The following is an 18,349-nucleotide window of genomic DNA, read 5'->3' on the forward strand; positions in this document are numbered from 1 at the left end:
GAAAGGAAGATTCCAAGGGACAGAGCTAAGCCAGCAATTGGACACTACAGGAGGTAATGTCCAATCCAATCCTAAGCTGAGAAGAGGCATTTGTGAGAGCACATGGGATGGGGAGGGTTGAAGTACTATGGGGTACAACAAATTGTTCAGTGTCTGGCACTGTCAGATGACCTACGGTTACTGGGTGGTGGTACCTGGTAGCAGGGTGGACACAGGTTATGGGTCTTTAGGGGGCCTCAAGTAGCTCTCATACGTACTATCAGGAGTTCATGGTGATGCAATTGTGCGAGTCAGAGGGTTGAAACTGAGAATCCACCAACATGTTGGTTTACTTAGAACACCACAGTAAGACTGATTGAATCTCCTGCAAAATAGTGATTTGGGCAGACTGGACTTCAGAGTCCTGAATACATTGGATGTAAGTTGCAAAACAGTCAGGCATATCCTTTGGAAGATGCAGAGGAGTAATCTTACACACAGAAGGCACTTACTCGAGGGTTTTGTGAAAAACTGTCATTCAAGGACCACACAGAATGTGAGATGCAAATAGCATAGAGAGGGCAAGGATTTATCGCAAAACAGGCACTCCCGGCACAAATAAATGTGGCCAGCTTTGAAGAATTGCAACACAAGCATCAATAACTGAAGATTTTCACAAAAAAACAGATACCATAGATGGAAGGAAGAGATGAGTGCAGAAAGTGGCTGTTGGAGAGCAGGTAGGACTAGACAAGATCACTGTACAACAAGCAGTGAAAATGATATCAGATGCCCAACAGCAGATGGAAAGAAATGGGGCATATGGTGCAGGTAAGCTCATAAGAGAACATGAAAAAGTCTGTATGGTGCACATGCCTGCAGGGCCCATTAAGCATGCACACCATACAGCTCTGCACCCCCATGCTCATGGCCAGAATAGTATCAGGAGTGCGGCCAAAAGACATTGGAGGCATCAATACTAGCCAAATAGTGTCCTGAAGGAATGATGAAAAACCCTCCATGCAATCAGGCCTGGAAAGTGAAAGCGGGAGAGGCTGGAGAAAAATTAAGTGTCCATACTGTAAAGATGAATTAAAACAATGCTGGTGGGTTGGGTGAGTTCTGGAGGATGAAGTGATGGTAAACTATGATTACAAGATTTTCAGGTATGCTTTTAAAACACCAAGCAAAGTTGGTATGTAACCACCAAGCAATGTAAAGTGTATAAAGTAAGATTGATTTTAGTAAAAAGAGACAGACAGGAATCAGAAATATGATGTATTTTGGCTACCCTCACTAGCATAAAATTCCACACTGTTAAACCATCCATAAACCTTTCCTAATAAAGTACAAAAGCACTTAAATATTGACCTCACAAATTATAAAGAGAAAGAATACCTATGCATACATCTCTAAGGTATATTACTTTTAGCAGGTTTTCTGACATCAATGGCTCCATCTAAACATGATAGACTTAATAGGTTTGTCAAATTGCTCATGGAATCTGCTGTGATGGAGATATGCCAATAATGTAAATCTGTATAAGTTCCAATACCAGATCACAAAATGTAAGAAAAGAGGCGACAAATAACTCCCAAATATTAAAGAAAGGCACCCATTTAATGTCTGAAAATTATTGCAGAGCTATGCAAGGGAATAAAGGTTCCGGTGCTAATACTTACTTTTGAAATCACCATCGCCAAAGGTCAGGGGACAAGCGCCAGGTTTTTCAATCTTGTACATGTCGTCTGGAAATGGAATCTTGCATTCTGTTGCACTATGGAACTGTTCCTTAGCATCAGTATTAACTTGACTTTGAAGAAAAAAGGAACACAAATAGGGCAACTTATTATAATTCTGCTTAATATACAAGTAGAGACCTGAACTGATTTTGTAACACTTTCTATATTAAAGCACTTGGTATCACATTGACAATGCCCAAGTAGCATACCAGCAATCAGCAGCAATGGCGGTACAGTTGACAAAAGGCACGAAAAAATTAGTTCAGTAAAAAGGAGAAAAAAGGCAGTGGCGCCAGGGTATTACCCAATTTGACCATAGCTGATTTGCTCGTGGTGGATTTGAACAAATCTTTGGGTGACCGTTGTTGACGCAAATATATGTGGGGGATGGGTTTAGGGTAATAATTAATATGGGGAGGTTGGGGGGCTGCGGAGGTCTCCCCCCAGATATATTTGCGGCAAAAACTACCAAAAAAGAAAAAATAATTCGATCAATTCCACCTCGAGCAAATTAACTCGAACAAATCACACCGATCCGGCGCCAGAAGAGGCAGGTGGTCATGAACTACAATGGATGCGCTTGGGGTACAAAAATAGACATATAGCATTATTGCTTAAGTTTTTTTTGAGGGGGCAGTAGGAAGGACCGAAAGGACAGCCACACATCCCTAGGGCGGCTGCCCGCCAGCTGCAAGGACACCCATTGATCCTCGTTATCATTGGCCCAAGTGACGGCCCGTAAACATTGCTTAGATGTTGTAAAAGTGGGCTTAAGCCAGTGCAGCAGCAAACACCTCAACGCCAGTAGTAAGAAAATATCAACAAGTTGAGGCCTGGGTCCCGCTAGGTCATCAAACACATGAAACAGGCAATGCATAGGGGTGCCCTCCAATCTACTGTTAATCACATCAGCCAGTGTTTCACATATTTCCTCCCAGTACCCACCAAGCCTGGGGAAGCTCCACACCATATGGAAATAGCCAGCATTCTCAGGCCCACATCTGAGGCAACGGCCTGTGCTTGACTGAGAGAATAGGCGCAGCCGAGCCGGAGTGAAGTGATACCTATGCAAAACCTGGAGATGTATTAAGCACATTCGTAAATTGTAAGAAACTGCATGGGTTTGCATGCACATGTTCCCCCAGGTCTCACCACTTACATCCAAATTCATGTCTCGTGCCCATTTAGAACGGAGTTATCTAGGGACGTCGAGACCCAGCTTTAAACTAACCTGTATAAATGATAAGTTACTCACTGTATCGGCTAACGAACTCCTAGTCCATAGTCCCCTTTCCTCCATACTGTATGGGTGTCACTCGCTAGGGATGGGAACCTAACCTTTTTCACCAGAAAAATATGTCTTTCCCCTTTAAATTTAGTTGCACAAGGGATTTGGGGGAAACGGGCCTGGGAGCATGCGCTCCCTTTACTCCACCTACCGGCGCCACACCTGAGTCCCCTTTGATGTGTCAGCTATATTATATCTGCCTAATGACACCTTTTTGTAAGGGGGAGGATGGTGGGACGTATGGAGGAAAGGGGACTATGGACTAGGAGTATGTTTTAAAAAAAAAATCTTTATTTATTAGCATATGGTTTCAAAATCAAACCGTTTTGCTACATTTCAATGCCCAACATTTAAGAAGGACATATTTTAAGGAGATTTAAAAGAAGAGAAAGGGAAAAGAAAGAAAACAACAAAATCAGGTCTTTTACCAGGTGTATAAACCCCTGTGACTCTTATCTCTAACAGCTAAAAAATTGCAGTTATGGATTATTTTCCAATTTTCTCCTGTATGGCTGCAAATAGTTCCTTCAAAAAGCCTAATAAAGCAAGCGTTAGGGAGACCCGGACTCCTTGGAGTAAGATGTTCCACCAGTCTTCAGCTGAGGTTTTAAAAATCTTCCCATCCACTTAGTTCTCAGGGCTCTCAAGTTTGGACATATCAAGGTTAAATGATACAGTGATTCTGGCGCGGATTTACAGTCAGCAGTCGTAATTTCTCAATGATATCTCTTTTCTCACTTCCGTAACTTCTCTTTTAGGCATCAGATTAAAAAGAAAGCGCATAAATTGGCACCGCATTCGGCTGCATGGGAATCTCGCCAGGTAGGTTGGGAGGATTCCTCTAGCTCTTAGCTTGGGGGTGTGTTTCCCATAAAGTTTCAGGGTTCTCCTACTATCTACCGTCTCAATCCAATCTAAGCCGAATAGTTTCCTTTTGACCAGCTCTGGGTTTGACTGCAAGGTAGCTTCAGAAACATTGAACTTATGTAATATCACCGTACAAGTTGCCTTCCACGTCGTCAACAGGTGTTCAGTATCACTTTGTAGCGCTTTTTTAAAAGACTTTAAAAGCCTCCTTCGTTGTTTGTTGAAGTGCATTAGCGCTACAAACACAGCATTTTCCACACCGTGATGGAATATAGAGAAGTAAGGCCCAGCTCCTCCCTTATCACCTGGACAGGCAAGCATTTTGGTAGGGATAGAACTCTTCGCCAGAATAGGCCTTCTAATTTTTGCCAAACCGCAGCCAGTAGAGAAAATGAACACTCTGCACCATAAGTGAGCATTGGTGTTACTTTCAGTCAGTAGAATTCAATTACAGGGGTCAATGAAAACGTACAGTGTCTTGCTTGTATAAAGCTTGACTGGGCCCCAAGGTTCTTAGTCTTGCTTCAAAGCCTTGCTTTTCGTTGAGCATCGGCTGCACTGTTATTTAGGCACATGCCCAAATAAGTGAGTGACTTTACTTCCAAGATCTTCTCTCCATTTAAGAACCATGATTTCTGAGTGCCCTTTTTGTTCCGTAGTTTACCACTGAATGTCAAAATTCTCGATTTGTGCACGTACATTTTCAGACCGTTAGTGTCTACATCATTAGCCAAAGCGTCCAGTTGTCTTTGCAGACCCATCTGTGTCTGGTCAAATCGGATCAGGTCGTCCGCATATCGTTAACGGCTAACCGGTTCTCCTGCTATGCGGGGAGGGAAACTTTGAATACCACTAAAGGCTTTCTCAATGGCTGATATAAATAAATTGAACAAAGCCGGTGCCTGGGTGCAGCCTTCCTTCAACCCCTTCGATGTTTGAATGGGGTCCGACAAAGTTCCTGTATTGTCCATTCTCACCCTCAGGGTTGTGTCTGTGTAGAGGGACTTGTGCTCAGACTTCTTACTCCAATTCGTGAGTTCCATTAGCACCAGCGCTCTGAAAATCTTACCAACTACATCAAGAAGGGCAATTGGCCTAGAGTTATTCGGATTAGACCCATCGCCCTTCTTGAAAAAATAACTATTATAGAGCTACTCAACGACTCTGGGATTTTCCTTGTCCTCTTAATTGTCTCAAATAGGTCATACATTCTGCTGGCATGCTCTGGTTCCTTCTTCAGCATTAGGTTTGTAATGCCATCCGGACCTGAGGCCCTGGAATTGCTTGCCATTTTGATCAAGTGCATGAGATCGCATTTCTCCATAGGGAAGGTCCATGCTCTTAACGAACTCTCCTCCTCTTTATTTGTTGCACTCTCACTTTTTGAGAAAAGAATGCTAAAGTGCTCCACCCACCTTTCCACTGGTACGGCATTTGAGATCAGAGAAGCCTGGGGCGCACTTATGTTATTCAGAACCCTCAACATTTCAGACGTGTTTTTGGAAGCCACGATCTTTAGCATATTTTCTGCCTCGTGCTGATGCATTGCCCCCTCATGACACTTTAACCAATTTTTATACTGTTGTTTTAGACCCCTAAGTCTTTCGTGCAACGCCTTTGACAAAGTCTGGTAAACATTTTAAGTTCTTTTTTCATTTTTGCTATCTCTTGATCAAATTTGTGGCGACTTAAACATCTCGGACATTGATTAATCTTCTGTTCTTCCTTAAATGATTTAAAGATCTGGTAGATTGGCATCTTTTTGCTCTTTTCTTGGTGTTCCAACACGTCTTTTTTATGTTTGCCTTGAGTTTTCAATCTATTTCGACCCGGACCCACTATTAACTTCGACTGCATGCTAATGGCAGGGTTAGCTGACCATCCTTTTAATATGATTCTTCTTATGTTGTGGTCTCTAAATTCCGTATCCAGCACCCTCATGTTTTATCAAATTCTCAAGTCGTTTTTCAGAGGCAAAGATGTAATCTAGAGTCTTTTCCTCCTGTCCCCTCTTCCAAGTTGGCTTGGCTGGTATGTCCCCATCGATCTATCCGTTAGCTAAGTGGATATTTCTTTTTGCCAATTCCTTCCTCCAATGGAGACCTCTGACCACTTGTGGGTTAGCTGATGGGATGAGCTCTTATCAGTTTTGACATCTCGTCAAAAAAAAAATGGATGTTCAAATCCCCACATATCAATATATCTAAATTGGAGCAGGATCCCATTGCTTCATCTATTAACTTGTGTACATCACTGGGGGGGGTATGGCCTGGCAGCCATGGAGTAGGCTTCATCTCTACTGAGCTCCGTGATCCGTGGATTGATCCTGAGAAGCGCAAGCTGCCTGGCAGCAGATTAAGACATTAAAATAGCACCATGAATGTATGAAGACGTCTGGAGTAATTAGCAAGTACCCGCGAGGAAATCGACCCAGGCGATTGTAAGATATGAAACTTTGTTGCATGGACCGTGAACGGCAACAATGAACCAAGATGGCGGCGCACCGAGGACAAAGAGACCTGTGAGAATGTCAAGAGTGAAAGCGGACCGGGATACCAAATACAACACGATATGACAGCAGCTGGGAGAAGACGTGCGGCGGGATATTATAAATATATCCGCACTGGCCAAAAACAAAAGAAGACAGAAGGCGCGGTGCCTAGTGAAAGGAGCAGACCACCAGAGATCACGTGACACGATAAGCAGAGCGCGAGGTTGTGGGCAGCCATGCGCGAACAAAGAACTACGGTCCCGGCCCCTGCACACAGTGAGAAATGCAAGGTGGCCTCATGGAATGTAGTAGCAGTGCGGATAAGCGCAGGATGTGGAGGACCGATTGAGAGGCAACCCGCTGGTACAACGGTGTGCTGAGGCTAGCGGCTCGCGATCCGTGAGAGGAACGCTGGGGAAGAGGAGGACACCGCTGGACATATAACCCGCCGCAGCGTATGCAAGCTGTGGCGTGAAAAAAAAGCAGATGATGAGCGACTTGGAAAGTGCCTACAAGAAGAACAGTGAAGCACGTAGGATCGTTCTGAGTGGAGGGGAGAGCTGGTCTGAGCACTAGAGCATAAGGAATCCCGCTCACTACGTGGAAAGCCACAGGCTGCAACTAAAACGAAGCAAAGGACGAGGCAACGCACTGATTGTGCACAAGGTTGCCTGCACTCATACAAAGGCTTAAGGTAAGCCAACAATTAAGGAGCGGAGCGGGAGTCAGGTGCGGACGAACGTGTGTCCACCCCGCCCCCAAAGAGTGGCACGGAATGGAACTCCTGGAAGGGAAGGCAGAGCGGGACATGCCCCCCCCGAAAAATAGTACATCGAGTCCCTAATAGACACTCTGGCCACCAGAGGAAATAAGCCAGTAAGCAGCACGTAACAGACCACCGGAGTAACAGGCGGGCTGGGGGCAGAAGAAAACATAATATAAGACATATACTGAGGCCTCAGTAAAAGGAGAGCATTGTAGTAGACAAACTGCCGAGACATAGCTTAAGGCAACACTCACTGGGAACTTGTAATACTGGAAGGAAACACATGATGAGTCATAGCAGTCAGCCCCGCTGAGGACAGGCCCTAGGGCACGAACAGAGCAGGGAAATGTCTGTGAGGGGCGGAAAAGATAAAAGTAAGCAGCCCACGATAGACATCTTCGCAAAGTCGCAACTATCTCCCAACACCCCAGCGCAGGGTACGGCGACCACGACGACAGATGTAGACGCTCCTCGAGAGGACAGCGCAATTCTAACGGCCATTACAGAACTGAAAATCTCATGGGGGCAGCAATGGCGGACATGAGAACTGCACTGGAGAATAAAATAGATGCAGTAGGAATTGAGGTCAACTTATTGAGACAAGACGTGAGGGCCCTGGCGGCGCGAACAAGTGGCCTAGAAAGTGCGGTGAAGATTAACACGGATACTAGCACAAATAACGCCAAAGAAGTCCACATATTGAATCAACAGGTGGCTAATTTGGAGAAATCGGACAGAGGAAGCGGAAGGACGGGCGAGGCGCAACAACATGCGAGTGGTCGGGCTCCCGGAGGGGGAGGAGGGACAAGATCCCACAAACTATGTGGAGAACATGATATTACAGGAGATAGGAGCTGGTGAGCTCTCCCAAGGGTTTGCAATCGAGGGACGAAAGAAAGAGGATCCGCGACCATCACTGCATATCCCGATTACACCATGCAAGTACAAAGTATAGCTACGTGGCGATCTAGAGGAGACTACGTGCAGCAGGATATAAATACATGCTCCTGTATCCTGCAAAGCTTAACATTTTCCATAAAGGCAAAGCGTTATTTTTTGGCACCCCGGAGGAAGTGACAACATGGCTGGATGCAAATGGCTGCCCGGAACGAGATGAGGAGCGAGATCAGCAAGAACATGATAAGTGACTGTAATGTTATGTAGGGTGGTTGAAGGGAGGAGGGAGTCAGTAAAGAGGCAATAGAACTGGGAACGAAAAAGGGTCGGGAGATGTTAAACAAATGACATTTGGACATGATGGACTAGACTATAACCAGTGAAAAGCAGGACGGGGAGCGAAGTAGGCGCTTAGACTGATATATTAAATTGAAGCTGTTATTCGGAGAAAGCCTACCCCCCCCAGTAGTAGAATAGTTGAATCACCATTAGGGTGGTATCTCCTTGCTGAGCTGTAAGTACGGCACTTGCTGGAAACGGGCTAGATGCAGGGGTGCCTGAGATCCAGGGATGGAGCTGGGCAACAGTTGTGGGAGGGTCGGGAGGGTGGGGGAGACTGCAGTGGAAACTGGGGAAAGGGGAAAGGAGGGGGGATGGCCGGAGTTGGGATGTTGAGGTGTTTGTAGTTGGGGAGAGTTGGGGGGAGGGGAAGATTGAGACACAGTTGAAGTGCAAGCCTACACCCCGGAAAGACGATATAAGCCATGGGAGACCTTAAGATAGTTACTTGGAATGTCAGGGGGCACAATAGCTATTTGAAAAGAAATAAGGTTATGATGTACCTGCGCAGACAAAAATTGGCATAGCCTTGCTACAAGAGACTCAATTAACACAGGAAAAGCTGGAAGTGATATGAAAGAAGTGGAGAGGGACTGTTGTAGAAGCAACATATTCAGCCTACGCTAGAGGGGTAATTATATGGGTGGCTCTGCATGTCCCGTTCAGCTATTGCAATCTGCGGCGGAGTCAGACGGTAGGATGGTGGTAATGAAGGGGCTGGTAGAGAACATACTTCAGAACCCTATATGGTAAACTCATTGGGAGTGTTGGGGGGGCAGTGATCTGGGGGGGGACTTTAACTGTGTACTAAACCCGAAAATAGATAGATCGGACACCAAGATAGATAGACGCACTCCAGCTGCAAAGACACTGCTGTCGTTATTAGCGGATTTTGGGTTGGATGATGCATGGAGGTCACGCCATCCGCAGGATAGAAAATATTCACATTATGCAGCCCCTCAGGACCTACACACTAGGCTAGACTATGTGTTTGTTACACATGAACTAATGATGGAAATAGTGCAAGCAGAGTATAAAGCAAGGGTCCTTTCCGACCACTCGCCACTGATGTTAGTATGGCAATACCGACCTCCAAGAGCAAGGATACCCACATGGCGCCTGTGAGCAGAGGCATTGAAAGACAACGTATTTAGAGAGGACATGCAAGAGGAAATTATAAGTTCTTTTGTGATAAACACTGGCAGCGAAGCATCAGCGGGCACACTCTGGGAAGCCTTTAACCTCTTTAGTGCCAAGGACGAGATAGCTCATCCTTTTTGGCACCTTGTTTTGTGTGATCCAACCCCCGGGCTATGTGAGGGGGAGGTCCCCCCTCACTGCCAGGGGGCTGGATTACCTTCAATTTCACGTTGGCGTGCGTGCCTTGTGTTGTTGGCGGCGTGTTTCGATGGGTGCGCCGAGTGAAATGTGCGGAAAATGCGTTTTTTCCCCCCACATTTCGGACTTTGCGGGGTGTCTGGGTAATAAATTCTGGGCCGATTTGCGCAAATCATACCTTTGCGGATTCCCACGGGTGTCTTCTTTTCGGAAATGCATGGGGTTCACTGTTTTCCTTGGTAGCTTGGTCACCCGAGGCCCATATCTGTATGTTGTGCTTGTCTGGATAAAGTGTCAAATTCAGGTGTCGAAACAGACTTGGGGTTACCTGTGTTTTAGGCTTTCCCCTTGGCGCCCAGGTAGGTGCACCCACAAATGTGAGGTACCGTTTTCATCGGGACACCTGTGGGAACGCGGGACTGTAGGCCATGTGTTGTTGGCGGCGTGTTTCGATGGGTGCGCCGAGTGAAATGTGCGGAAAATGCATTTTTTTCCCCACATTTCGGCCTTTGCGGGGGCGTCTGGGTAATAAATTCTGGGCTGATTTGCGCAAATCATACCTTTGCGGATTCCCACAGGTGTCCTCTTTTCAGGAATGCATGGGGTTCCCCGTTTTCCTTGGTGGCTTGGACACCCGAGGCCCATATCTGTATGTTGTGCTTGTCTGGAGAAAGTGTGAAATTCAGGTGTCAAAACAGACTTGGGGTTACCTGGGTTTTAGGATTTCCCCTTGGCACCCAGGTAGGTGCACCAACACATGTGAGGTACCGTTTTCATCGGCACACCTGTGGGAACGCGGGAAGGTATAACATTTGTTGTGTTTGTGTGGTTTACATAACGGTTTGACCCATTTGCTGGTGCCCCTTGTCACACAACCCTTTCATTTCCCAAATGTGACCTACATTTAGTCGCTGCTTTAGGCACCATACACTTTTGTAACCTGCACAAGTCACCTACCCTTGAAAAGGTCTGCCTGTGCTCTTTCAAAAAAATGTGTGGTTGCCTTTCCTCACCACATTGGTTTTCCTGATTTACACATGCTAAGTGCATCTGTTCAGGCCGTGAGCGTAAAACACTACAAAAAATGTGTGCTTTCCTAACTGCAAGAGTCGGGGGAATGTAGCGGAGCATTGCTTTTCTCAAAATTCATAGAAGCCATTGCCGTACCAAGCCAACCATGTCCAACACATACCTTTTTTTTCGGTCATTTTCCCGCTTTTCCCCCCAATCTATGGCATTTTCCCCTACCTAGTGTTTGCCTGACCTACGCAAGTCACCCCTTCCTAAACTTGGAATTTTGTCTACTTTTCAGAAATATATGCCTTTCTGTCCTCCAATTCGGCTTTCCTACCCTTTTCTCCCATTCTGTCCATGCATGTCCAATTGGCAAAAATGGCCAAAATCGCCTACCTCTCACAAAGCAGTTGATAACCACATCAAAATATTTTTTTTTTGTTTCCACTCAACCTGTTCTTGAAAGCCAGGAAATTGTGGAATTCAGCACAGCAAACCATTCTTTCCTAGTTCTTACAAGGAAAAAACCACAGGCATCTTTGAACATCATTTTATTGGCATTTTTTGAAAAAACCCAAAATGTTCCCCCTTTTTGCTTATTTTCTCTCACCCCCCTATAGCAACTTAGGATTCCTGGGTGGCGTTACGACCACCTAAATGTGGGAAAAAAGGAGCCACATTTGGCCCAGATACCTCATGTAACAAAAAAGTTACAAGACATTGAATGGCCACATACCGAAATCAGCAAAAAAGGCCCTAGCACTGGGGTGAAATACCCATGGCACTTAAAGGTTTAAGGTTGTGCTAAGGGGGATTGCCATACCTAAATCCAAAGGATTGCAAAATGGGATCTTGATTGAATTGCAGGGAGCGGAAAAGGAGCTAGAAATGATGTTGAAAAGGGGTAGTAATACCAAAGAAGACACTGAAGTGGTACTTTACCTGCAACAGAGATGCGCAGGATACTGGGAAAGATTATGCAACCTCAACTATAAAAAGTATGTAGAGAGACAACATGCAGGAGGGGATAAACCAGGGAGAGTCCTGGCATGGCTATACAAAAATGAGACCCCTAGGCCCACAATTCGAACGATAGCGAAGGAAGATGGGAGCATAGTAGATACGCAAGAAGGGGTTAATCAGGAATTTGCAGATTATTATACACTCCTATATGGAGATGAAGAAGGAAGCAACAGTAAAGAGATAGGAGACACGTTAGAAGATATTGGACTACCGCAGATTAGTGCGGAAGAGAGAGAGGAGCTAGATGCCCCGATTACCCTACAGGAACTGGAGGAGGTAGTGAGGCAGCTGCCCACTTGTAAAACCCCGGGAACTGATGGACTCCCAAGCGAATTCTATAAAACGTATAAAACAAGGTACTTCCCCCGCTTTTAGAGATGCTCAATGAAGCATATGAAGCAGGGAAACTGCCGGAATCCTTACAAGAAGCGGTTCTTATACCACTTCCCAAACCTAATAAGCCTTGCAGTGACTGCGGTTCTTACAGGCCCTTGTCGATGTTAAACCAAGACAGTAAAATATTAACAGCGGTCTTGGCAAACAGACTGAGGAGGGCTATTAATAAGTTAATATATCCCGATCAGACTGGCTATGTCCCTAACAGAAATATTTCAAATAACCTCAGGCGTCTCCATCGAGTCATTGAATATGCTAACAGAGATGCAGGCGAGATGGCGATAGTATCATTGAATGCGATAAAGGCATTTGACTCGGTCAAATGGCCCTGACTAATTGCTGCCCTGGCCAATTATGGTATGGGACCGGGATATCTCAGATGGGTTAAGCTACTATACAGCGCTCCACTAGCTAGAGTGAAGACAGGAGCTGTAGTATCAGAGAGATGGCAACTCAATAGAGGTACTAGGCAGGGATGCCCATGGTCCCCCATGCTGTATATTCTGGCCTTAGAGCCCCTAGCAATATACCTAAAACAGCAGTATGACACAATAGGCATCATCATTGGAGAGGAACCACATCTTATTTCTTTGTATGCTGATGATATGTTATTGTACTTGCGCTATCCAGCAGAGCACCTCCAATACATACTAGAAGTGATGGAGCGATTTGCGGAACTTTCTGGGATAGCTGTGAACCCAGGAAAGTCCTGCATATTTCCACTGGGTAGGCATAGAGGGATCCAGTTAGAACATGTGCCGACCCTGCTGATACCATGGGAGGTCAACACATTTAGATATCTCGGGGTAGATATATATCATACGGTAGAAGCAGAACATAAGCACAATACGGAGAAAACAGTCAAGAAAATAGAGAATAGTATGAAGTATTGGGCGAAGCTCCCCCTGGCAACAATGGGGCCGGGGGCCACTGCTTAAAATGGTGGTACTGGCCAGACTATTGCACTGCATCCCATACTTGATACCCAGAAGATTCTTTGCCAGGTTGGGCAGCCTATGCAGAGAATTCCTATGGCACGGGAAAAGAAATAGGGTGGCCCTGTGGAGGTTACAAAACTCATACGAGAAAGAGGGCATTAAACTGCCAAACTACGAAATTTACTACATAGCAAGCCAACTACAATACGTAGCTAAATGGCTCTCCGAAGAGCCGACTTTAGAATTCATGTTTTTCCAAATGGACTGCGCCCCATTTTTTTTAAAAAGAGATGATATGGTTGCCCAAATCAGAGATGGAAGGACGCCCGAAGATGATGATGCTTGGGTGGGAGATATGGCGAAGAGCCTGCCAGTTAATGGAAAAGCCATCCCCGTGCTCCCTGCAGATCCCATTGGTCGCTGTGGCGGGAAAAGAAAAGCAACTAAGACTAATGATTAGGAAGCACTGGGAACCGGTAGGGATAGCAACGATGGGTGATGTGTGGCAGGAGTGGAAGATACAGGTGTTTGTGGGGCAGTATATCGCTTATCATGGGGTGGTGCAGCGAATTAAAGAGACCTGGTCTGAAGTGGTACTAGCAGATGAACTGGATGCCATTATAGACACGATATGACATAGCAGAAGGAGGGCATGAAACATCCAGGTTATATGAGATGATAATGACCAAAGTGGGTAAGGAGGTGGTGCAACTTAGACTGGAAAGAAGAAGTAGGGGCCCCGATGAGTGATGAGATGTGGGAGCGAGCTCAAGGGTATCATAAAAAAGTGTCATGAAACGCCTGATTACAGCAGATACAATTATATATAACTCACAGGGCGTATATGACACCTAAAAAAATAGCCACATTTTAAAACGCAGGACGTCAATCATGCCCCAAATGCAATGAGGAAAATGTGGGAATGGTGCATATGTTTTGGGCATGTCCAATAATAGAGAGATTCTGGAGAGAAATAGCACAGAAGATGGATGAAAAAGGGATCAAATTGGGGGTGGATACAGCATGGGCGTTTTTGATAGGAGGATTTCCCAGACCACACAAACTCAAACATGTGAGCAAACTGAAGGATTTAGCGTATGTTCTGACAAAAAGAAGAATTGGGATGTGATGGAAGGCATGTCATAACCAAGATAGGAGATGTGGTGGAAAGACCTACAGAAATGGTCAGAGGCAGAAACTGTGGTGTGGCAGGAAGCGTGTAAAGGTGAGGTGGAGCAAGAGGCTGGAACCTTACTAGGTTGGAGGCAATTGATAGCTGAATTATTTGGGCCAATGTATGACGAATCAAGCGATATAGACCCAACAAGTACTGCAGGATGTAGCTACCAAAAATGAGGGGGAGTAGGCTGGGGAGTGGGGTGGGAATGGGAGAAACAGTGGACTTGGATGGAGCAAGGTATATTTATATATTTGATTGGTATTTGCACTGTAAGGTTGGTTTGCGTTGTTTGTTGGAATAAAATTAATAAAATTGTTTTAAAAAAAATAAAAAAATATAAACTTTTGTACATCACTTACAAACCCTCCCCCCTTTTATGATGCGATGTTCCAGTACAAATTAAGCTGCAAGAGAGTCCCCTCAGGGTTTTCCTGTGGAGGCCACGTCCTTCATATCAGAGCCTGGATCAACAGAGAGGGTTATTTTTCGGAGATGACTAAAACCATGTGAGATTTTCAAAGCCAACAAGAGGCCTGCAGTCGGTCGACCTCTTTTCCGCAGGGTTAAGGTAAATCGTATAACCAGAAGGGGTGGTTCCCTCAGCCAGGTTTCCTGCAGGGAAACTGTACCTCAGTCATCGAAATTTAGGTCTCCACTGACGAATAAATGTGCAAATCCTCGGTTATTCCAGCTTCCAAGCACTACTTGTTGAGGGGCTATTTCATTCTCTGAGTCCTTCTTCGCTTTTGATCGCTATGCTGAAGAGCTGACCGCAGCCAGCCAGCCCCAGCTTGCTTCAACTTGCCCTTGCCTTTGACCCAAGTCGGGGCCTTTTGACTTTTGCTGCCTTACTGTTGCTCACTGTAATGCGAAGAGGGTTTTCCTGCCTTGTTTCGTAGATCTGATCAGATCATTTTATGTCCTGTCTGCATCTCCTGTGGGCCTGCTGATCACGGTTAAAACTTCTTACAAAGTTTACTCTTCCCTGGGAGCTCTCGCAGTCATCCTTTTTCAGGTTGTCTGCAATTGAGCTAGGTGCGTCATATTTCGACAAGGCAAATCCCATAGATGATAACCGCCTTTTCTCTCTCAGCAGCACATTTTTTTTCCCCTGGGGATGAGAGGTATAGCACAACTTTGTCTAGCCGTGCCTCTTCCGGGAATTCTATCAGATGGAAGTCTTTAGACTGGATCACTCTATAAGCCAGAAAAAAACAGTGCAGGAGGCGTAACACAATGGCCCTGTTTAGTATTAAATCGTCTTTTATAACCAATACTCTTTCCAGCAATAGTCAGAAAGTATCAGAAAGTATCAGGTGCTGTATTGTGGCCATCAGTTGCACCTCTTCCTGCTTTTGATAACCTCTATGGGGACCGAATGGTCTTCTTCCAATCGGCATTCGCCGTACTCGTCAGATCCTTCCTTCTTTGCTCTAAGGTCCTGAACCGCTTGATTGTCTCCTGTCAGTCACTGCTCTTTTTTAGTGGATAAAAGTTATTTGATGGTGGTTCTGTTTCACCGTCCTCTTTTTCCGTGGCTCGATCTCTACTTCCCTGGGATCTGGCCATGTTCTTTTCCAGGATCGGTCCTTCTTTCAGAGGATTCCTTGGTTATACTCGTTTTCAAAGGTCTTTCTTTTTGCAACTTGTTTCACTCGCTATGGTAAGTTTATGACTTAATCGAGTTCCTCCTTGATAATTTTCTATAACTCACTAGAATCATCAAAAGAGCTGGGGCTTCTTGATGGAGGATCCTCCTCATTTTGGTCACTCTTCTCCTCATCCTCTGTTATGGTGTAAGTGGAAAGGTCAATCAGATCCACCGTCTTGTTTGCCTCACAGATTTCCTCGATATGACGTTTACAATTTCTTCATCCTTCTTGTGGGCTCATAGGTGGTGTCCTCTTATTTGACTTTAGTGGCATTTCGATTTTCCCGCTAATTGCCTGGTCGATTGCTTCGTCAATTTTGAGGAGAATTAGATTTCTCATTCCCTTTGGTTCCTTTGTCAAGCTCAATCAATGAGGTTTTTTAAGATCAGAAAGAGAGAGAGACGGGTTTTCTTATTCTTCTGTATTTTCTGTTTCGTTAATTTTAATGCCTCTCTCTTACTTTGAGGTGAATTTGCTGCCGTTAAATTCCCTTTCTTTCCTTCAACTAATTTAGAAAAGATGTCAAATTTCTTCCTTGGGATGTTAGGTAGTGGCTCCATTTCTACGGTACTCGTTCCACCGCCTTGTTTTGTGTGACGAATAGCTGGTAATCCTCTCGATCGAATATCTTCACCCACCTCCCTAGGTCCGATACTAGGACTTAGCTTTCCTCCAAATGGTTTTGCCTCGATGATATGGCAGGGGTCTTTGGGGCATCAAGCCCTCCTTCTTTAGTTGGGGGTTCCTGGGCGTTGGTCTTCAGTGGTGAGTTTATTAAGTAAGCACTCATTTCCATGTTATCTTTTTGGCATTTGCAGTCTTTCTTTGTCTCTCGAGTTCTGATAGTCTTATTTTTTCTTTTATTATCAGATCAATAATACTATGGAGGATGTTTGTAATCTGCTCTGTGTTTTTTTCCAAGTTCCCTTGTATAGCAGTTATGAAGCCTTCTACAAACACAATTTTCGAGTGGAGCATGGCCATCAACATCGTCTGGTCCATAATTTGGTCTCTCAATGTTTCATGTAATTTCATAAATGGCTCCAAACTTAGTGTTAAGGCCGCTATATTGTTTGCATCAATCGTTTGTTTAGTTGTCGACTGGTCCTCCACTTGTGCAGCCGCCAGATCCATCAAAAGGTCCTCGTCCGACAGACATTTGTCTGGTTTTCGTGGGGATACTAGGATTATGTTAATCACTACAGTGAGTAACTTATAGTTACTCCTACGTCCCGTTCCCTTTCCTCCATACTGAATGGGCGATTACCATTGATTGAAGCCCAGGGAGGAGAGACAATGTAACTCCCAAGAAAACACGTTTTTCAGGATCGCTTGGCCGAAGGTCACGTGTGATCTAGTACTGGCATCCAAGCAATAATGCTTGCAGAAGGCTGAGGGAATAAGCCCAAGTGGCTGCCCTGCTGACTGTCTGCCATGGCACATGTCTTTGGAAGGTAACTGCTATCACTTTGGCTCTGACATCATGAACGTGCATGTTTGCTGGTAACTTCATGCGTTGCCCTTCGTAGGCTTTCTGGATGGCCATAACCACTCACCTAGCTATCGAGGCCTTTGAAACCTGATATCCTGGTTTTGATCTGCCTAAAGAAATAAACAGAGCATCCGATTTGCAGAAGCTCCTAGTTCTAAGGTAGAATCTCAACACTCTCCTGACATCGAGACAATGTAACATCTTTTCATCTTTTGGGTTTGGGAAGAAAGTTGGTAGGACTATTTCTTCGTTGAGGTGAGACGACACCACCACCTTTGGGAGAAATGAAGGGTGTGTCCGGAGCATTACCATGTCCCGATGGAACAACGTATATGGCTCTGATGCCACCAGGGCCTGAATTTCACTGACTGTGCGCCGCGCTAAGACCCACCAAGAGCGCTGTTTTAATCATGACCAATCTGATGTCTATAGATGTCATGGGCTCCAATGGTTTGTGGGCCAGGGTGCCCAGAATCACGTTGAGATTCCAGTAGTGTGGGCACTTGACAAGTGGATACATCCTGGTTAGCCCTGCCAGATGTTTTTTGTCCACTGGGTCGGAAGTGGAGGAAACGTCATCACCAGAGTTTTTGTATGCACCTATGGCCACCAGCTAGGTGTAGCATGTATCAACCTGCACCCCAGAGTGTGCCAGATGTGCAGAGAAAGACAGCACGTGATCCAGGGTGCACCTCAAGGGGTCTGCACCCTTCTCCTTGGCCCAGTGGCAGAACCTGGTCCATTTGCTTCTGTATTGACTCCTAGTAGAAGTGCGTCTTGCCCCTCGGAGGATCTCAAAGTTGTCCTGTGACAAATGAAGGTGCAGTAAGGTTATGTGCTCAGGAACCAGGCTGCTAAGGTTAATTTCTCCCGGGAAGGGTGAACTACTACCCCCCCCCCCCCCAAACCCCTGCTGGTATCGCAGTGGATGCGCCCCCGCTGGGAGA

At 45.5% G+C, this 18,349-nt stretch overlaps 1 protein-coding gene across 2 annotated transcripts in view; it reads right to left on the bottom strand.

Annotated features, from left to right (window-relative positions):
- UHRF2 (ubiquitin like with PHD and ring finger domains 2) overlaps positions 1 to 18,349 on the bottom strand; it is a 1,897,232-nt gene that overhangs the window by 1,307,600 nt on the left and 571,283 nt on the right. For both annotated transcript variants that reach the window (XM_069625927.1, XM_069625926.1), the window contains exon 5: positions 1,662 to 1,792. In XM_069625927.1, coding sequence (XP_069482028.1) covers positions 1,662 to 1,792 — 131 coding nt within the window. The remainder of the gene's footprint in view (positions 1 to 1,661; positions 1,793 to 18,349) is intronic.

Source organism: Ambystoma mexicanum, chromosome 6p (genome assembly GCF_040938575.1).
Source record: "Ambystoma mexicanum isolate Mex_15411 chromosome 6p, UKY_AmexF1_1, whole genome shotgun sequence".
In the NCBI taxonomy this organism is placed as follows: Eukaryota; Metazoa; Chordata; class Amphibia; order Caudata; family Ambystomatidae; genus Ambystoma; species Ambystoma mexicanum.